Consider the following 14576-nt stretch of genomic DNA (forward strand, 5'->3'; position numbering starts at 1 on the left):
GCTGGTATCTTACCTGCAAAGATTTGAGACTTCTGCAATGCCTGTGGGCCAGGTAATTGTATTTAGATTTTTGTTTGTGCTGAGGAAATCACCAGGCTGCTAGGTAAGCCAGGGAATAGTGTGTATTTCCAAATCTCTCTGTGCAATACCATGGCAAAACGAAGCCTGCCTCCAACAAGGCATGCGAGCTGCGCCAGTGTGGAAGCAATCAAGCAGTGTCTCTGCCTCTTCTGTCTTCTCTTTTGGCAACGTGTACTCCAAAAATATATGAAAGAAATGGGCAGATGGAAGTGGTTTCAGGCATTTAGCTTGTGACTCAGGGTTTTATGGCATCTTTCAGGCAACATTCTAAACCTGCCTGCAAAATTGTGGTCATAAGCTGTGCAATAGAGAAAGATAGAAAGGCAGGTAGAAAATATGTTCTTTAGATCCAGTTTTTCGTCATCACATCAAACGTAATAACATTTTCTTTATCTGAGTTAAAAATGTACATATTACAACAGTGTTGGACTAGGAGACATGATCAGGAATGAGAAAACACCTAATTCTCCTGAGAAGAGGAACTGGGGTTGTGCTGTACTTAAACAGAGGTTCATATTACTTCTTATGTACTTCTGCACAAGGCGCCTGGCTATGGTGGCTGCCATCAACATAGAGTAAGTGAGATCGCAAATGAGACTGGGTTGCCCATGTGCCTGGCTGATTTGGTGTTTGCTTCCTCCTTACACTTCTCCAGTGTAATGCTTAAGTATTTTTAGGATTGCATCTTAGATTTTTCCCTTCTTGGCATTGTCTTGAATTTGTCCAAACTGTGCAAAGTAGTTTCTCTAAAATTCTGAAAAAATCTGAGTCTCCTGGTTTTCTGAATATCGTATAAAGCTTGAGTTTTTTTCAGCAAAATCTTTTCTTGAACAAGCCAAATTCATGAAGCCATTTTATTTTCTCATTTTTCTCAATAGATAGTGGCTGATATTAGAGACTTTGCAGTGCTGCCTGTTGTGTGTTGCAGTGAATTAATGTTTGCTTTAGTTAGATGCACCCATGTACCATTTTAATGGCACATTAAATGAGGACATTGAATTCTATGAGACCACTCATGTGAATAATTGCTCAGAGGCTCATTGTCTGACCCTGAATTAATGAATTACAGTCATGTATTAGTAGAATCAGAGAAGTGAAAACAAGAACATCCCTCCATCTCTCATTAAAATTATTACAGCTTCTGAAGAGTGGATTGTCTGGCTTTTATTGTGTTTGGCCCCAAATTCATAATTTTATAAAACACTCTGGTTTTGGGTGGCAACTTAAGAATTGCTCAAAGTAGGGAATTCTCTGGCTGTGTTTCTATTGCTCTTAACAGTACCCTAAAGGTAGAAACCTACTTTTTATAATTTTTTTTTGGAAGTTGAGTTGAAGTACAAGACTAGGTCCTCCCTATATGCAAGAGGTCTTGATTCTTTTGAAAGTATTTGTAAACTCAGCTACATCTTTGTCCAGAAAATATAGCCGAAATCAAATCATAACTATTCTTACGAACTATCACTTGATGAAAATTGTTTGTTCACCATGAAGAAGGTAGGATTTAATAAAGAAAACTTGAAGATACCAATTTAAAGTCATTTTTCCTTGTCATAATAATTTAGTCTTATGAAACTCTTTACTAACAGACAGAAACGTATTTATTTATATTGTAAGAAATCCATTTCTTCTCTGAATATCATATTAGGAGCAACAGGTTTCTTCCTGACCTTACAGGAATCATTAAAAAAATGAAACAAAGAAAATATGAGTGAGTATGAGCTAAATAATGTTATGTATGTCAGATATGGTGACAAACATTTGAAAAGTAAACATTTTTCGTTTTTATCAGACTTTCATTCTTATTCAAAATCCCTACAGTCTATTCAACATTCTGTAGTGAATTTAAAGTTTATTAACCTCCAAATGCTCAGAACACAGGAAATGTGGATGTGCAGGTCTGTTAGTGTAAAACATACGACACCGTCATTAAAAGTTTGGGGCAAGTTCTAAAAAGCTGTGGTCTACATTCCTTTTAATATCTGAAAAAGGGAAGTTTAAGAAACATGCTGTGTCAAGGGAGATGTGGAGAGCATTAGTCACAGTGAAGAGAGCCAGAAAAGAGCAGAGTTAAAAATTAGCATCTCTGTGCTTTTAGGGTTAGATTTGGCAGCGTGTGACCTAGTGAGTCTCTACTTGTTACTAAATGTTGTTTTGTTTTGCTAATATATGTGTACAGCCCTAGGACTCACCAGAAAACCCAGTAATTTAGCAAGCACAACAGTGATCTCTGTGAAAACATTTGGCATTTTACCAGTACTTTCATTCAGAAATAACTGCTGTAGCCCAGATAATCACTGTACAGCTACTGGGATAATATCCTCTACTTGACATGCAGTCCACTAAAACTTACATCAAAAGCATTAGGAGATTGACTGGCATGGAATGAGAATAAAATGAGAGGATATTAATGTTCTGCAAGGGCACAGGCTTCCCTTGCACTGTGCTGGGTGGGACAGGCCGGAAAATAACGTAATTTTGTGAACATTTCCAAGGATTCTAAGTTGTCTTTTGTTCTGGTGCAGAAGAAAACAAGAGCTTTCAGAAGTATTCTTGAAGAAGCCCAGGGAGAGAGACTGTAGCAGTTAGATGGCTGGTGGTGAGAGCTAAGAAGTAGTGCAGTGTAGTGCTTGGGGTGGAGCATTACCATAAAACTGGACTTAAAAAAATCCCTCACAGTGGCCCAGCTGGTGACCTGTTGAATCAGGTGGGCTCACTGGTGCTGGAGTAGTAGGTGTTGAATGACTAAACAAAATGGAGCAGTTCCTTTCGGATCGCTTAGGAGAAAATGGAAAGCTTCTCCATGGAAAACCTTTTCACTGATTTTTTACCATGTCCAGTAGTAAATAGAGCCAAGAAAAAATGTTTTTATGTTGATTTATTCATAATACTTAAGAAATGTTTTCTTTAATTTTTCCCCTGAATAAGCTTGCCAGCAGGAATGTTTCCTGAAAGCAATGGCTTCTAACCAATAGAAAGCACAGATTTTATTATTATATATGAATAATGCACCATAAGTGTGATCTGAAGAATTATTCTCACTCAGGGAATAAAATAGCTTTGGCAGTCCTAGACAAAGCTGGAACAAATAGCTGTTAAAACAAGTTATTTTAAAAAAGAAATCTGCAAAATATTTTCCAAAATTGTTCTTTCCTTTAAAGGAAAGAAATACTTAAAGATTTGAAACAGCATTAATTCCTTCAACAGCTCCAGCTCTAACTGCATACTGAAATCATTATGGTGTCATCGGTGCTTTGAAGTTCATATCACCTCAGAGATTTAGAGCTGTCACAAACAATGAATCTGTTGTTGGGAACTTCGTCTATCTGTGAATCTAACCAAATTTCTTCAGTCCTTCTTTGAATCTGACTTGATGTATGTGGTATTTATATGCTGGGAAAAGAAGAATTAAAAAACCAAATGTTGTTGCTTTTTGTGCCATTTTAATGAAATGGCACTGCACCTCAATTGAAACCTGGTTTAATTCTTAGATAATCAGCAAATAATTACATAACACTAAAACATTATATTGGATAATAATCTATTATTATTTGTTATGATTAGAAGCAACAGCTAAGGGGCAGCAGATCCCACAGATCCCATTGCTAGTCATCTCCTGGTTGGGTGGTGTAGGAAGAAACAGAACAGCACAGATCTGGCTTGTCTGGTACTTCTGGGTTTGAATAAGGGCAGAAAGAAATAATGAACTACCTGTTGTGGATTGTGCATTTGCTGGGCCATCTCCATACAACTCTGAATCCAAGACAGCCACTCTTTTCCTCTGCACGCTAAGGAGCTCCGTGTTGCCCAGCACTGTAACAAGGGAAGGTGTAGATTGATTCTTCTCGGCTTTCACATCTGCTTTGCTCCCTCTCCAAGAACTCAAGTGGCTGGCTGTAAGATAAAGGGGCCTCTAGTGAAATCATTAAAAGGCCTCTGTAACTGACTGGGTGTAAAGAGTGGGAGAGAGAGGAATCGCTAACAGAGAGGGGAAGCAAAAGCACCTGGGCATGCTGAAAGGCAGGGGTTTTGCTAGCTGTTAGATGTCAGGGCTGAGCCGGTGGGCCAGCCGGGCACGGGGAATGGCAGCAGCACAGGGAGTGCTGTGCAAAGGCGTTGCCTTGCAATAGGTCACCTCTTGAGGGATCCTGCAAGGTTTCACTGCTTCATTTGCACCACTTCATTCCATACATTCACAGCGCAGTTTCATTAAGATTGGGAGCTACAGTCTGCTTCCAGTCCACTTTGGAGTCAATTCCATTGTGATTGCTCCACTTCTGTCACTCTTGCAGGAAAACAGTTTATGAAGAAAATCCTCAGTTGCCCTGTGGCTCACTTGTATTTGGTCAGCTCCTTTGACATTTGAAAAAATCTTGTGTTGTACAGGCATGGACTAGAGGTTAGATCAGGACAAGACAGGATAGAGGTTTTTCTTCTTTAATTTTTATGATTCTGTTAACTACAGCTCGTATAAAGTTCTGATTGAATCTGTTAACTCTGCATTTGATTTTATGGAGACACTATTTATTGATAAAAGCACAGTGCAGTCTGTCTGCAAAATCTCACTGCTATTACAAGGTCTTTGAGGTCACAGTTTCTCATCATGGCATTAATAATTTGTATTAATTATTCGTCAAATACTGATGGTTACCATCTGGATGGATTACAAAAACTGCTGTCTCTTCCATTCCTGGAAATAATACAGAAAAAAGAAATTCAAGTAGGTATCCTCCAAATTATTTTATTCAATAATTTCTGTGATTATTCAATCATGAAGTCAAACCAGGTTTCCATTAGAGGTGCATATAGTATTGCTGATCTAGGCAGCCCCCTGCTGCATAATCGTGAGTATTTTTTATTTAGTGAATACCGAGGTCATTTGGCAACCTTTATAAGTTTATAAAATCTGCTAAAGTTCAAAACCATTTTAGAGAAAGGGCCAGAGTAAACATTACCAACCTCATTTGCTTAGGTTGGGTAACCTGAAAAGGCTGCATAACATCAATGAAAATGCTTTGTCAATCACATTCTACACTAGATTAGTCTTAAAGTCCAAGGAAGAATCAAAGTTCACCTAAGTATATAAACTTCTGTCTAGCACTCCCCGGTATCGTTTCCAAGTTTAACGAAAAAGAAAAATGAAGGAGAAAGAACAGTCGGTAGCTATTGAGGAAATAATAGACTCCTCAAAAATAAAACTGGTGAGCAAATATTTTCTTTGTCTTTCTTCAGTAGAGCTAGATAGGAAATGGTGTCTTTCAGTTGCAGAGAACTAACAAAGAAATGCACAAGCTGAGAACTCTTCAGGCCTGTTTTCTGCAGCTGGGGGTGTCTTTTGCTATCACTGCCAGTGCTGTTTTGAATGTCATACAGGTGCCAGATGAAGGTTTGTTTTCAGTATTTCATACGATATAGTAGTTTGAGGCTGAAATGGGCAGTGTACAGCTCTCTTGTATGCTCTGAGTATTCCATACAGGTTGGGTATGAGTGCTTGTAATTTACCTCATGCTGTAGAAAAGGTCTTCATAGCATAGAGCATACAATACTTTGGGTCAGGAGAAGAATTATGGTCCACTTTTACACAGCTGCAGCACTCAAAAGCTGTGCAAAATGCCCAAATAGCTCAGCTCTGTCTCTAACGCTGTAACAGCACAATGTCTAATAACCCTTCTCTATTTTGGGGGTAGACCTCTCTGGCTGAAGGGAGACAGAAGACTCAAGCTTCATGCAACTGGAGTCAATTTTTTCATAACTATGAAACGAAGGAAAAGTTCCATTTTTCCTCTTTGGTTTTCTCTTTCAGAAAGGTAAATAGACATAAATGGAAGTATTATTCTAAAATATACAGTTGTTTGTATGTAAATACCTATTACAAACATGGTCTTCATCTCAGAGCGTAGCACATGTTAAAGAGAGGTAAGAGAAAAGGATAGATAAAACAAGTTTCTAATTCTAATATGCACTCCTCACTAATTCTAAGCTCCTGTGCAGCAGGATCTGCAAGCAAATTCCTGCTGTTTGGGGCCACCAGGCAGATTCTGTCTTATCACAAAGCCCTGATGTGCAGCCTCTGCTGCATGTCTCGTGTTGTTGTCTGTATACAGCAATGCAAGACCTGAAGTCCTTAGTAGATGACAGATAATAGAGAAGGCTACATTAAGCTCCTTGGGGTCTGTAACGTATAGGTTATGATCAGTTCTGGAGCTAAACTTTATGAATTTCTGTCAATGGCATTTACATAGGTTGTATAAAAGTCTTGTGAGCTCAGAGGCAACAACAGTGGCCACTTACTTTGTCCTCCAGGCACAGTCAAGCTTCCTACTGCAAGATAATGCTAACTTGTGGAAAATGCAGAGATTTCTTGAAGGCCATTTTGAGAAATAAACTCCTGAAAGATTCAATTGCTTTTCTTAGCACCTCCTTCTCCATCAGCCAAGGCCTTCTATGACCTTTACTATATGTGTACAGTAGTTTATGAAGTAGTTAACTATGCATTTATATTTACACTATAAATAAACACTTGTGAATATATCTGAAATCAACCGCTACAGAAAGGTATTTCAACCAAAAGGAAACTCTGCATGGTACATGTTAATCCATCTGAACACACTAGATCACAGAAATCAGTAAATACCTTACTGTAATGTATTCAGATACTTAGGTGATATATGAAATGTAAGAGGATATAATATAAAGCATATAATGTATATATAAAATATATAATATAAATACTGGTAATAGAGATGTTAGCATCTATATTTAAGAGAAAATGCCCCATATTCTAATCCTGCAAAAAAATCTGGTTTTCACTTGTCCCTCAGCCTCAATTTTTCACTTTTCTTTTGTTTTTGTGCTGATGGTTGGTCATTGTTTTTAGAGGAAGAATTTGAATGATTTGGTATATGCATTTACATATGGTAGCCAGAGAAATAGAAGAAGTTGGATGGAACCAGGAATTAGTGCATTAGCTGGTGTTACTAGTGAAATAATCTTAGTAAAACAGCTAACAGAGCTGTCATTTAATTGCCATCTTTAGGTTTCAGACCCTGGAGGTTAGTGGGACAGTACTCCTGTGACGTTTGATTTTCAGCTGCAAGTTGGATGGTGACAGTATCACAACATCACTTCACTTTTGGTCCATGTCTGTTATGTTAGTTTTGTAACCAGAAAAGCCAAGAACAGCTAAAAAAATATAATTAAGAGATGATAACTGAAAGAAAAGAACTCTCCTGCGAAAGCCTGATTGTCCAGAATATTCCTTTGCTTGGTCATATTTGATCAGACATTTATCTAGACAATGGACTTCTATGTATATGATCAGGGCAGGAATGTACTGTAACTGGGAATATGAACAGTTCATTTTTCTCTGATGAATAATGAACCAGCTTGATGATCATTATTTGAAGATAAAAAATGAACCAGTTTTCATGCATAATATATAATATGTAATATAATATATCTGAACATTAAGTCCCTGGATGAGGAGTGTGTAATTATGAACCATGTTAAAGACAAATATAGAAGGAGATACAATTTGTTCAAAGGAAAACAAGACTGAAAAGGGAAGCATTTGCTTTTCTGCTGTTCTTTTTAGATAATAAAAAGAGGAATTGGAACATTTGGGTATTAGTTATTACTAAAGACTATCTATTTTCAAATATAAGTATTTTGTATTGCAATTACAAAAGGACTTAAAACATTTATCTGTGAATGGGATCTTCTTGTTCTAGACTCTAAAATCAGTATGCTACACCTTTTTTGACAGTTGACAGTGTAAACACATCCTTACAAAGAAAAAGGATATCACAGCTTATGTTGTTCAACTTTCTTCAAGCAACACAGCAATTGCAAAAGAAAGCCAGAGGTTGAACCACAGTCTTCTCAGTACAGGACTTGTATTCACCCACAAGATTATTCATCCTGTCTGCAATACCTTTGAATTAGGTGAAAAGTCACAATTTACTAAAACACACATTGAAGATACAAGAATTACCCCAGTTTTCCCCTTGTCAAAAATGGAAGCACCCAGTGTACCAGATATTACTATTTAGAAAATGGATTTGCAATGACTGGGTTATTATACACTTATTGATCAACTCACTATTTGGCCAAATTCAGTGCACATTTTGAAGTTCATCCGCAAACTTCAAACACTGAAAAATAGTTTTGTTTACCTGTCATGAATAAACAGGAAAGGAATGACAAGGATTTAAGTATGAGTTTTTTATGTTTTGTACCCCAGTAACACAAATAGTGAACAAACTTTTACTTGATATGTAAAATGAGCTGTGGACACAGTTCCAAATTTAGATTTCTACATTTGGGATGCATATATGGGATAATAGTATAAAAACTTTGTAAAATCCCTGCTTTGATTTTTTAATTAAAATGAATAAGCAAGAAAACATTGAAAGGGATGGATGCTAACATTGTTTTGTGGCTAAGGAGAAGTAGCCTTATTTTACAAAACTGTTCTTTGAAGTGATGCTATCAATTAGGTTCATGAGAACATGATTTAAGTGGGATATATTTTGGGGGGGGAGGAGAATAAAGTATTGTATTAATATTTCACTTGTGAACACTTTATTCTAGATGGAGTCTGAGCAAGTACTAATTTTCACCAAGCACCAAAAGAAATTTTCTCTTGCGTATGTAGTACTCAGCCTTTCAGGTTAGGCAGCCACATAGTTTCTTCTTGTGACAAGTAAAGCAGCGTGTGTTATGCTTCCCTGTTACGTGAGTTTGCCAAGTCTGTAGGTGCAGTACAGGCAATCTGACCATGTGTAATAGGGCCAATGATCCTCAGAACCGTCTGTACTGCACATCAACTGCTCTGCAGGTATGCCATACTTCTGTTACTGCAGAAAATACAGGCATGCAGACACACTTGATGAGTTGCATGTCTGCAGTTATTAACCCTGGAAAAGAGGGTATCAAAGGAAGTTTCTGCTAGCAGGGCTATTCCCGCAGCTTGCTTCCCACTTGCCCTCTTTTTCATGGGCTCTTCTGACCTGGGCAGAATGAAGACCTCTGGTAGAGGCAGTCTGGTCCTGATCTCTGTATTTTCTGGGGGCATCCTGACCCTTCTGATCCTAAACTTGGGCTTGTGAATGTGACTGTGAGGAAATAAGATCCTGGGAGAGATGGTAGTTGGAAATAAGGCTCCACTAACAAGACAGTCCATCCTGCTGCCTGTTCCCAGGTCCCTCGAGGGAAAGCAGACTAGTTGATGAATTGTTTTGACCTGTCAGGACAGTCCAGATGCCTTTGGTGAAAAGTTCTTGCTATCCTAGGCTTTAGCCATTTTAGGTAACTAGAACATGTAAGGTGTCTGCTTTTTAAAAATGTACATACCCTCCATCACTTCCATGATTAGTGACATCCTTTTGGATGTATGGAGAGCTACTGGAATTAGTTGTTCTAGCTAGCCCTGCAAATCCAGGGTTTGTTGATTATAGCCTTCTTTTATGAATGCATATTAGTAAAATGCAATAGAGATTATATAGAAAGTAACTGAACAGGATTCTTTTCAGGTTAAGGGGTGAGCTAAAGAGATGATAAAGTTTTTGTTAAAAGAGAATATATTAATGAAGTGCTCCAAGAATCAATCCTGAGCCTCAGTTTATTTAATATTTTCATTAGTGACCTTGGTACAAAAAATACATTTATGCTGATGAAACTTACTGCGGTAGCAAAAGTAGAAAGTATTGCCAATACGAAGGAGGATGAGCATATCATAGAGGAAGAATTATATGACTGTGATGACAGAATAGTATAAATGGAAGGAATGTAATAGTACTGAGTGCAAGGTCATTCATTTAAATACTAATAACAGGAATGTCTGCAGTAAGCTGAGAGCTCATTAACTGGAGATGACAGAGAAAGATCTGGTTACATTAGTTGCTCAGAGGATGACTATAAGCCATCAAAATGATGGGACTGCAAAAAGGAGATAAATATGATCTTAGGATCCATCACGAGAGAGATTTCCAAGAGACACAAGGAAATATCCACTGAGGAATTCACTGGGTACAAAACTTTTAGAATGCTGTAGACAAATAATGGTGTTGACCCTTCAGAAAAACTAATTCAAGGCAGGAAAGGTAGAGACAGGCCTGTTAGGTCATATCATAGCATGGGAAGTCTGGCTAAAGAAGCATGGCCTGTTCAACTTAGTAAACGAAAGGCTTAAGGGAGCTGTGGTCACTCACAATAATCACATGGGGATGTTAAACAGTGAACTATATAAGTTAAAGGAACACAAAACCAAAATAAAATTTGTCTAGGAACGGAAATAAAAAGAAAGCTTTTTAACAATAATTTGCTGTCATTCAACTTTTGGAACATACTCCAAATAAAAATATTGGAGGTTTGAAAACTAATTGATTTTAGACAGAACATTATTGGTTTATAAAATGGATTATGTGATGATATGTTAAATGAACCCAATATCCAGGAAATGCTTTCTAGTCCAGACTGGGCATTACCACATTCAGCAGAATTTTTAAATTAAGAAAAATCTAGCTGACTTTGGAAGAGGGTTGGGCTGTTATGTTCTAGCTGTGCAACATTGACTGTGATAGAGCCATGATCCTTATAGACTTGAATGTTTCTGTAATGCAAACACATCATGCAAAGATCAGCCAAAATGGAAAAATACTCAAATAGTATGTGATCATGTAAGTGAACACTGTCGTGACATAGAGCTGTCTAGGGACTACAGGTGAACAGGCACAGACAACCCTTATCCATGTATTTTATTATCCTATTAAGAATCCTTCTCTTTTGTTCCTGGAAGATATGGGAATGCTATTTGGTTTAAGTCTTCCTTGAAATTACATGGCATTTACCAATAGCTGCCATGCTATGGGATTTGGAATACCACATTATTTCATTAATGAGGCGACGTTTTTCCTGGCTTAGTAATGTTTGCCTTTAAAAAAGAAGCATGACTTGGTATTAGAGACTGCAATGTGATCACAGCTGTCCATTGCTAGACATCCATGTGGGTAACGAACCCTTAATATTTGCCACACAATCCTGCCTGCATAGCAGTTCAGACCCAAGTATTGAATATAACAAGCTCCTCTGGATGAGGCCTTTACAGTACTTGTCTTGGACACTGCCAGCAAGCACAAGGTCACAGGCTCTTGCGAGGTGCTGCTGAGCTCAAGCCAGGCACTCGCGCAGGTACTTCAGCCGAAGTTTGCTTTTATAATTGGTCTAAGCTTCAAAGTTGAGCATCTTTCAGGACTGAGCCCCGTGAATGGAAATTCTCATGTTCCAGTCTTTGCACACAGGCATTGAAGATCCCATGACACTTTATACAAAAGGAAGAACGTTAACCCCAGTGTCCTTGCCAAATGCTAACTTTGTTAATTACAGTCTGCTTTCTTTAATGCTCCTTGCAGTTGTAATTAGATATGGTATTATCCTCTTCCTGTACCACATTGTCACTGGTTATTCCCACTTAACCATTTGCTGTGTTAAAGGTTGTTAATCTTTTGTCCAAAGCTGGTTGCATTTTAGAAGCAGGAAAAATGGCTAATTATATACTGCTATTTTTACTGTGTGTGGGCTCACCCCTTACAAGCCACTTGCATCTAAATTCTCAGACACACATACATAAATATGCGTATCATGTATGGAAAGATTGGAATTGATGTGAGTTACCAGGACCTCTCAGAACAACACAGGTGTGAACCAATATAGCTCACGACACCTGCAGGATAAATAGATTATTTCCTGGGACTTATGAATGTTCATACCCAAATGTACATGTTTCCACATCTCAAATGATCTCATTTGAGTCACCATCCCTGGAAGTATTTAAAAGACATGTAGATGCGGCACTTAGGGACATGGTTTAGTGGGCATGGTGGTGTTGGGTTGACGGTTGGACTCGATGATCTTAGAGGTCTTTTCCAACCTTAATGATTCTATGATTCTATGATTCTAAACCGAAAGCAAGAACATGCTTTTGACGCAGTGTAATCAACTGGAGTTTTAAAGTGCTTTGGGGTTCATCAGGTTTGACAGTGCTATATAATTGTAAGATCATCATTGTATAAATATCATATAATTATGCCATTGCAAATGATTTGTACTTTTAGTAAGATTGCATGGGATTTTTGTAAGATTATGTCAATGTATATATTTATCTTGTAATGTAGAACTGGAAGCTATTTGAAGCCTCAGTACTGCAGAAAATTTCCCCGCTTACATGACATTGTAAGAAATAAATTACATTATTGTGTATGGAGTTTTAGTGCATATCCAAACAACTAGATGTATTTTGACACACAATTTCTATAATATATTGTGATACATTATAGATATATTATATATATCACAATATATAGAATATATATTGTGATATATATATTTTAATTTTATAATTTAAAGATCAGTTATTTCCCAGATGTCTACATTTCTAAAAGAACTTCCTGCTTTGACAGATGAAAAAGTATCTTTCCTCATGTTGTATCAAGATTGACCAATTTCTATTTTAAGATTGTTCTCAGTGTTCAGTAACATTAGCAAGGAAATTCCTTGGGATTTTCCATGCTTGATATCAATGCAGGGCAAATACAGGTAGAGAGTTTCAACAAAATAGTTTGATACGTTTTTTACTTTGTATTTTTAAAATTCCTCCATAATCAGAAATGTGAATATTTGTCAAGAAAGATCCAGTCTGATTTGCTTTGTTTTTCTTATGTGATTTTTAAAATAAGAGTTTATTTGGAAATTTTCACATTAGGAGCACAGTGTGGTTTCGTGAAGGAAGGTACATGTGGAAGGCCTGCAACAGTCACCCCAGGCTTCCTTTGGAGTCAATAAGAAGAAACGGAGGTGATTCGGTTCACTCTAAGTGTCCAAGACAGGTCAGATTAATCACCTCCTATTTCTTCTCCTGATCCTGAATCCTGACATTGAGAGTTATTCCTCACACACTAATTCATAGCAGATTTTTCCATGTGTCACCATTTCTGTACGAACACAGCGACTGTCAAAGGTAGTCTAATTTTCTGGTGCTTTATACCCACTTTGCCCTACTGTAAGTGCGAAAATGCTGTGCTGGCTAAATGAGAATGAAGACGGTGTCCAAGGGAGATCACCAGTGGCTCTGTCCACAGAGAAGCCACTTACCCATTGTAGTGGCCATTACAACGTACTTGAGATTTCTACTAAGTAGAACAGGAAGAAAGAGGCAGTTGATAGTGCGATTGGCACAACTGCTTTTGTACTGAGCAGAACCACCCAGACAAATGCTGAAGGGAGACAGCAAACCTAAGTCTGGAAGCGTTGTAGGTATGAAGAAAAGAAACTTTTTTTGTGTGTTGTTTTTACAGCCAGATGAGTAAGCTGTTTATTCTGTTATCCAATCCTTCAGTGCACTGACTGAGATGATGACAGACTTAAAGAGGGTAAAACCTGCCGTTCTCTATTCCTCAAGAGTACCCTACCTATGGGTTATTAAAAATGGTCATATTTGTCACACCTGTGAATGTTTCAATCAGAAAGACAGATTCTGCAGCCCAGAAATTAGTGTTTTCAGACAGGTAAATGAGTGAGAATTTTGTAGGCTCTCTGTGACAGTGCTGTTGAATAGAGTTATTCTCTGATGTCCAGGTTCTGGAGAATAATTTAGGACGGTTAGCACTAGATCAAAGTTTCTCTTTAATGGAGTGGCAGAACGCTGGTTTTGACACTCTTAGTGATTAACACATATGTGAATCATTCTAATTAGCAAGGTTATAGGATTGTAGCCATCAGTAGATGAATGACTTGGGTTTGGGTTTCATTTTCATCATCTCCGCATGGAGTTATGACTCTGCTTTCCTAATGAGTGATAAAAATTGCCAAATGATGAGGGGAAAAATGCTGGAGACCATCTGTGTGAAACAAAGATGATATGGGACAGCTGGGAAAATGTTTCATGCCTTCCACTGCTTGATGGAAGCATTAGTGCAGCCAGACATAGACCATGGACAGATACTCGCTTGCAGCCCTGGCTGTGTGGAATGACACTGCCCCAGCGGTTCTGCTGATGGAAGGAGGCATATGAACTCTTATCACTCCAGACAATGGCGGCTGAGTTAGGTGGAAGTACCTTCATCAACTGTGTAATCAAATTCAGCTGAAATGCCTACCTTTGGCTTTAAGTTGAGTTTACTCACCCTCTTTTGAACCCTCACACACTTCTGAACTTTCAGGTGTGTCAGTATTATTTTTTCATTATCAGCTAAGCTGGCCGTCGATGATCTTTTCTCTTGGATTTGGGCCTTGTTGTTTGAATTCACACCTTTGTGAATAGACTATAGAAATTTAACTATATTTCAAGGATAAAGATGAATTACTGCCTGAAAATTAGAAGTAATCATTGATGTATCTCATGTGTGTGTGTCAAACTGTGGTTTACAATTCTGATTTTTTCATGAATGGTATTCATAATCTTATAAATTAAAAAGGTTACCACCAGTTTCATGCAAGTTATT

General features: G+C 37.8%; 1 protein-coding gene across 2 annotated transcripts in view; it reads left to right on the plus strand.

Moving 5' to 3' along the window:
* TFEC (transcription factor EC) overlaps window positions 1-14576 on the plus strand; it is a 95297-nt gene that overhangs the window by 61921 nt on the left and 18800 nt on the right. Inside the window, exon 1 of one of the 2 annotated variants that reach the window (XM_076328647.1) lies at window positions 5193-5279. The exons of the other annotated variant lie outside the window; for it this stretch is intronic. Coding sequence (XP_076184762.1) covers window positions 5217-5279 — 63 coding nt within the window. The 5' untranslated portion in view covers window positions 5193-5216. Of the gene's footprint in view, window positions 1-5192; window positions 5280-14576 lie in introns of those variants that run through there. 2 annotated transcript variants of the gene reach the window in all.

The sequence above is a fragment of the Aptenodytes patagonicus genome, chromosome 1, assembly GCF_965638725.1.
Source record: "Aptenodytes patagonicus chromosome 1, bAptPat1.pri.cur, whole genome shotgun sequence".
In the NCBI taxonomy this organism is placed as follows: Eukaryota; Metazoa; Chordata; class Aves; order Sphenisciformes; family Spheniscidae; genus Aptenodytes; species Aptenodytes patagonicus.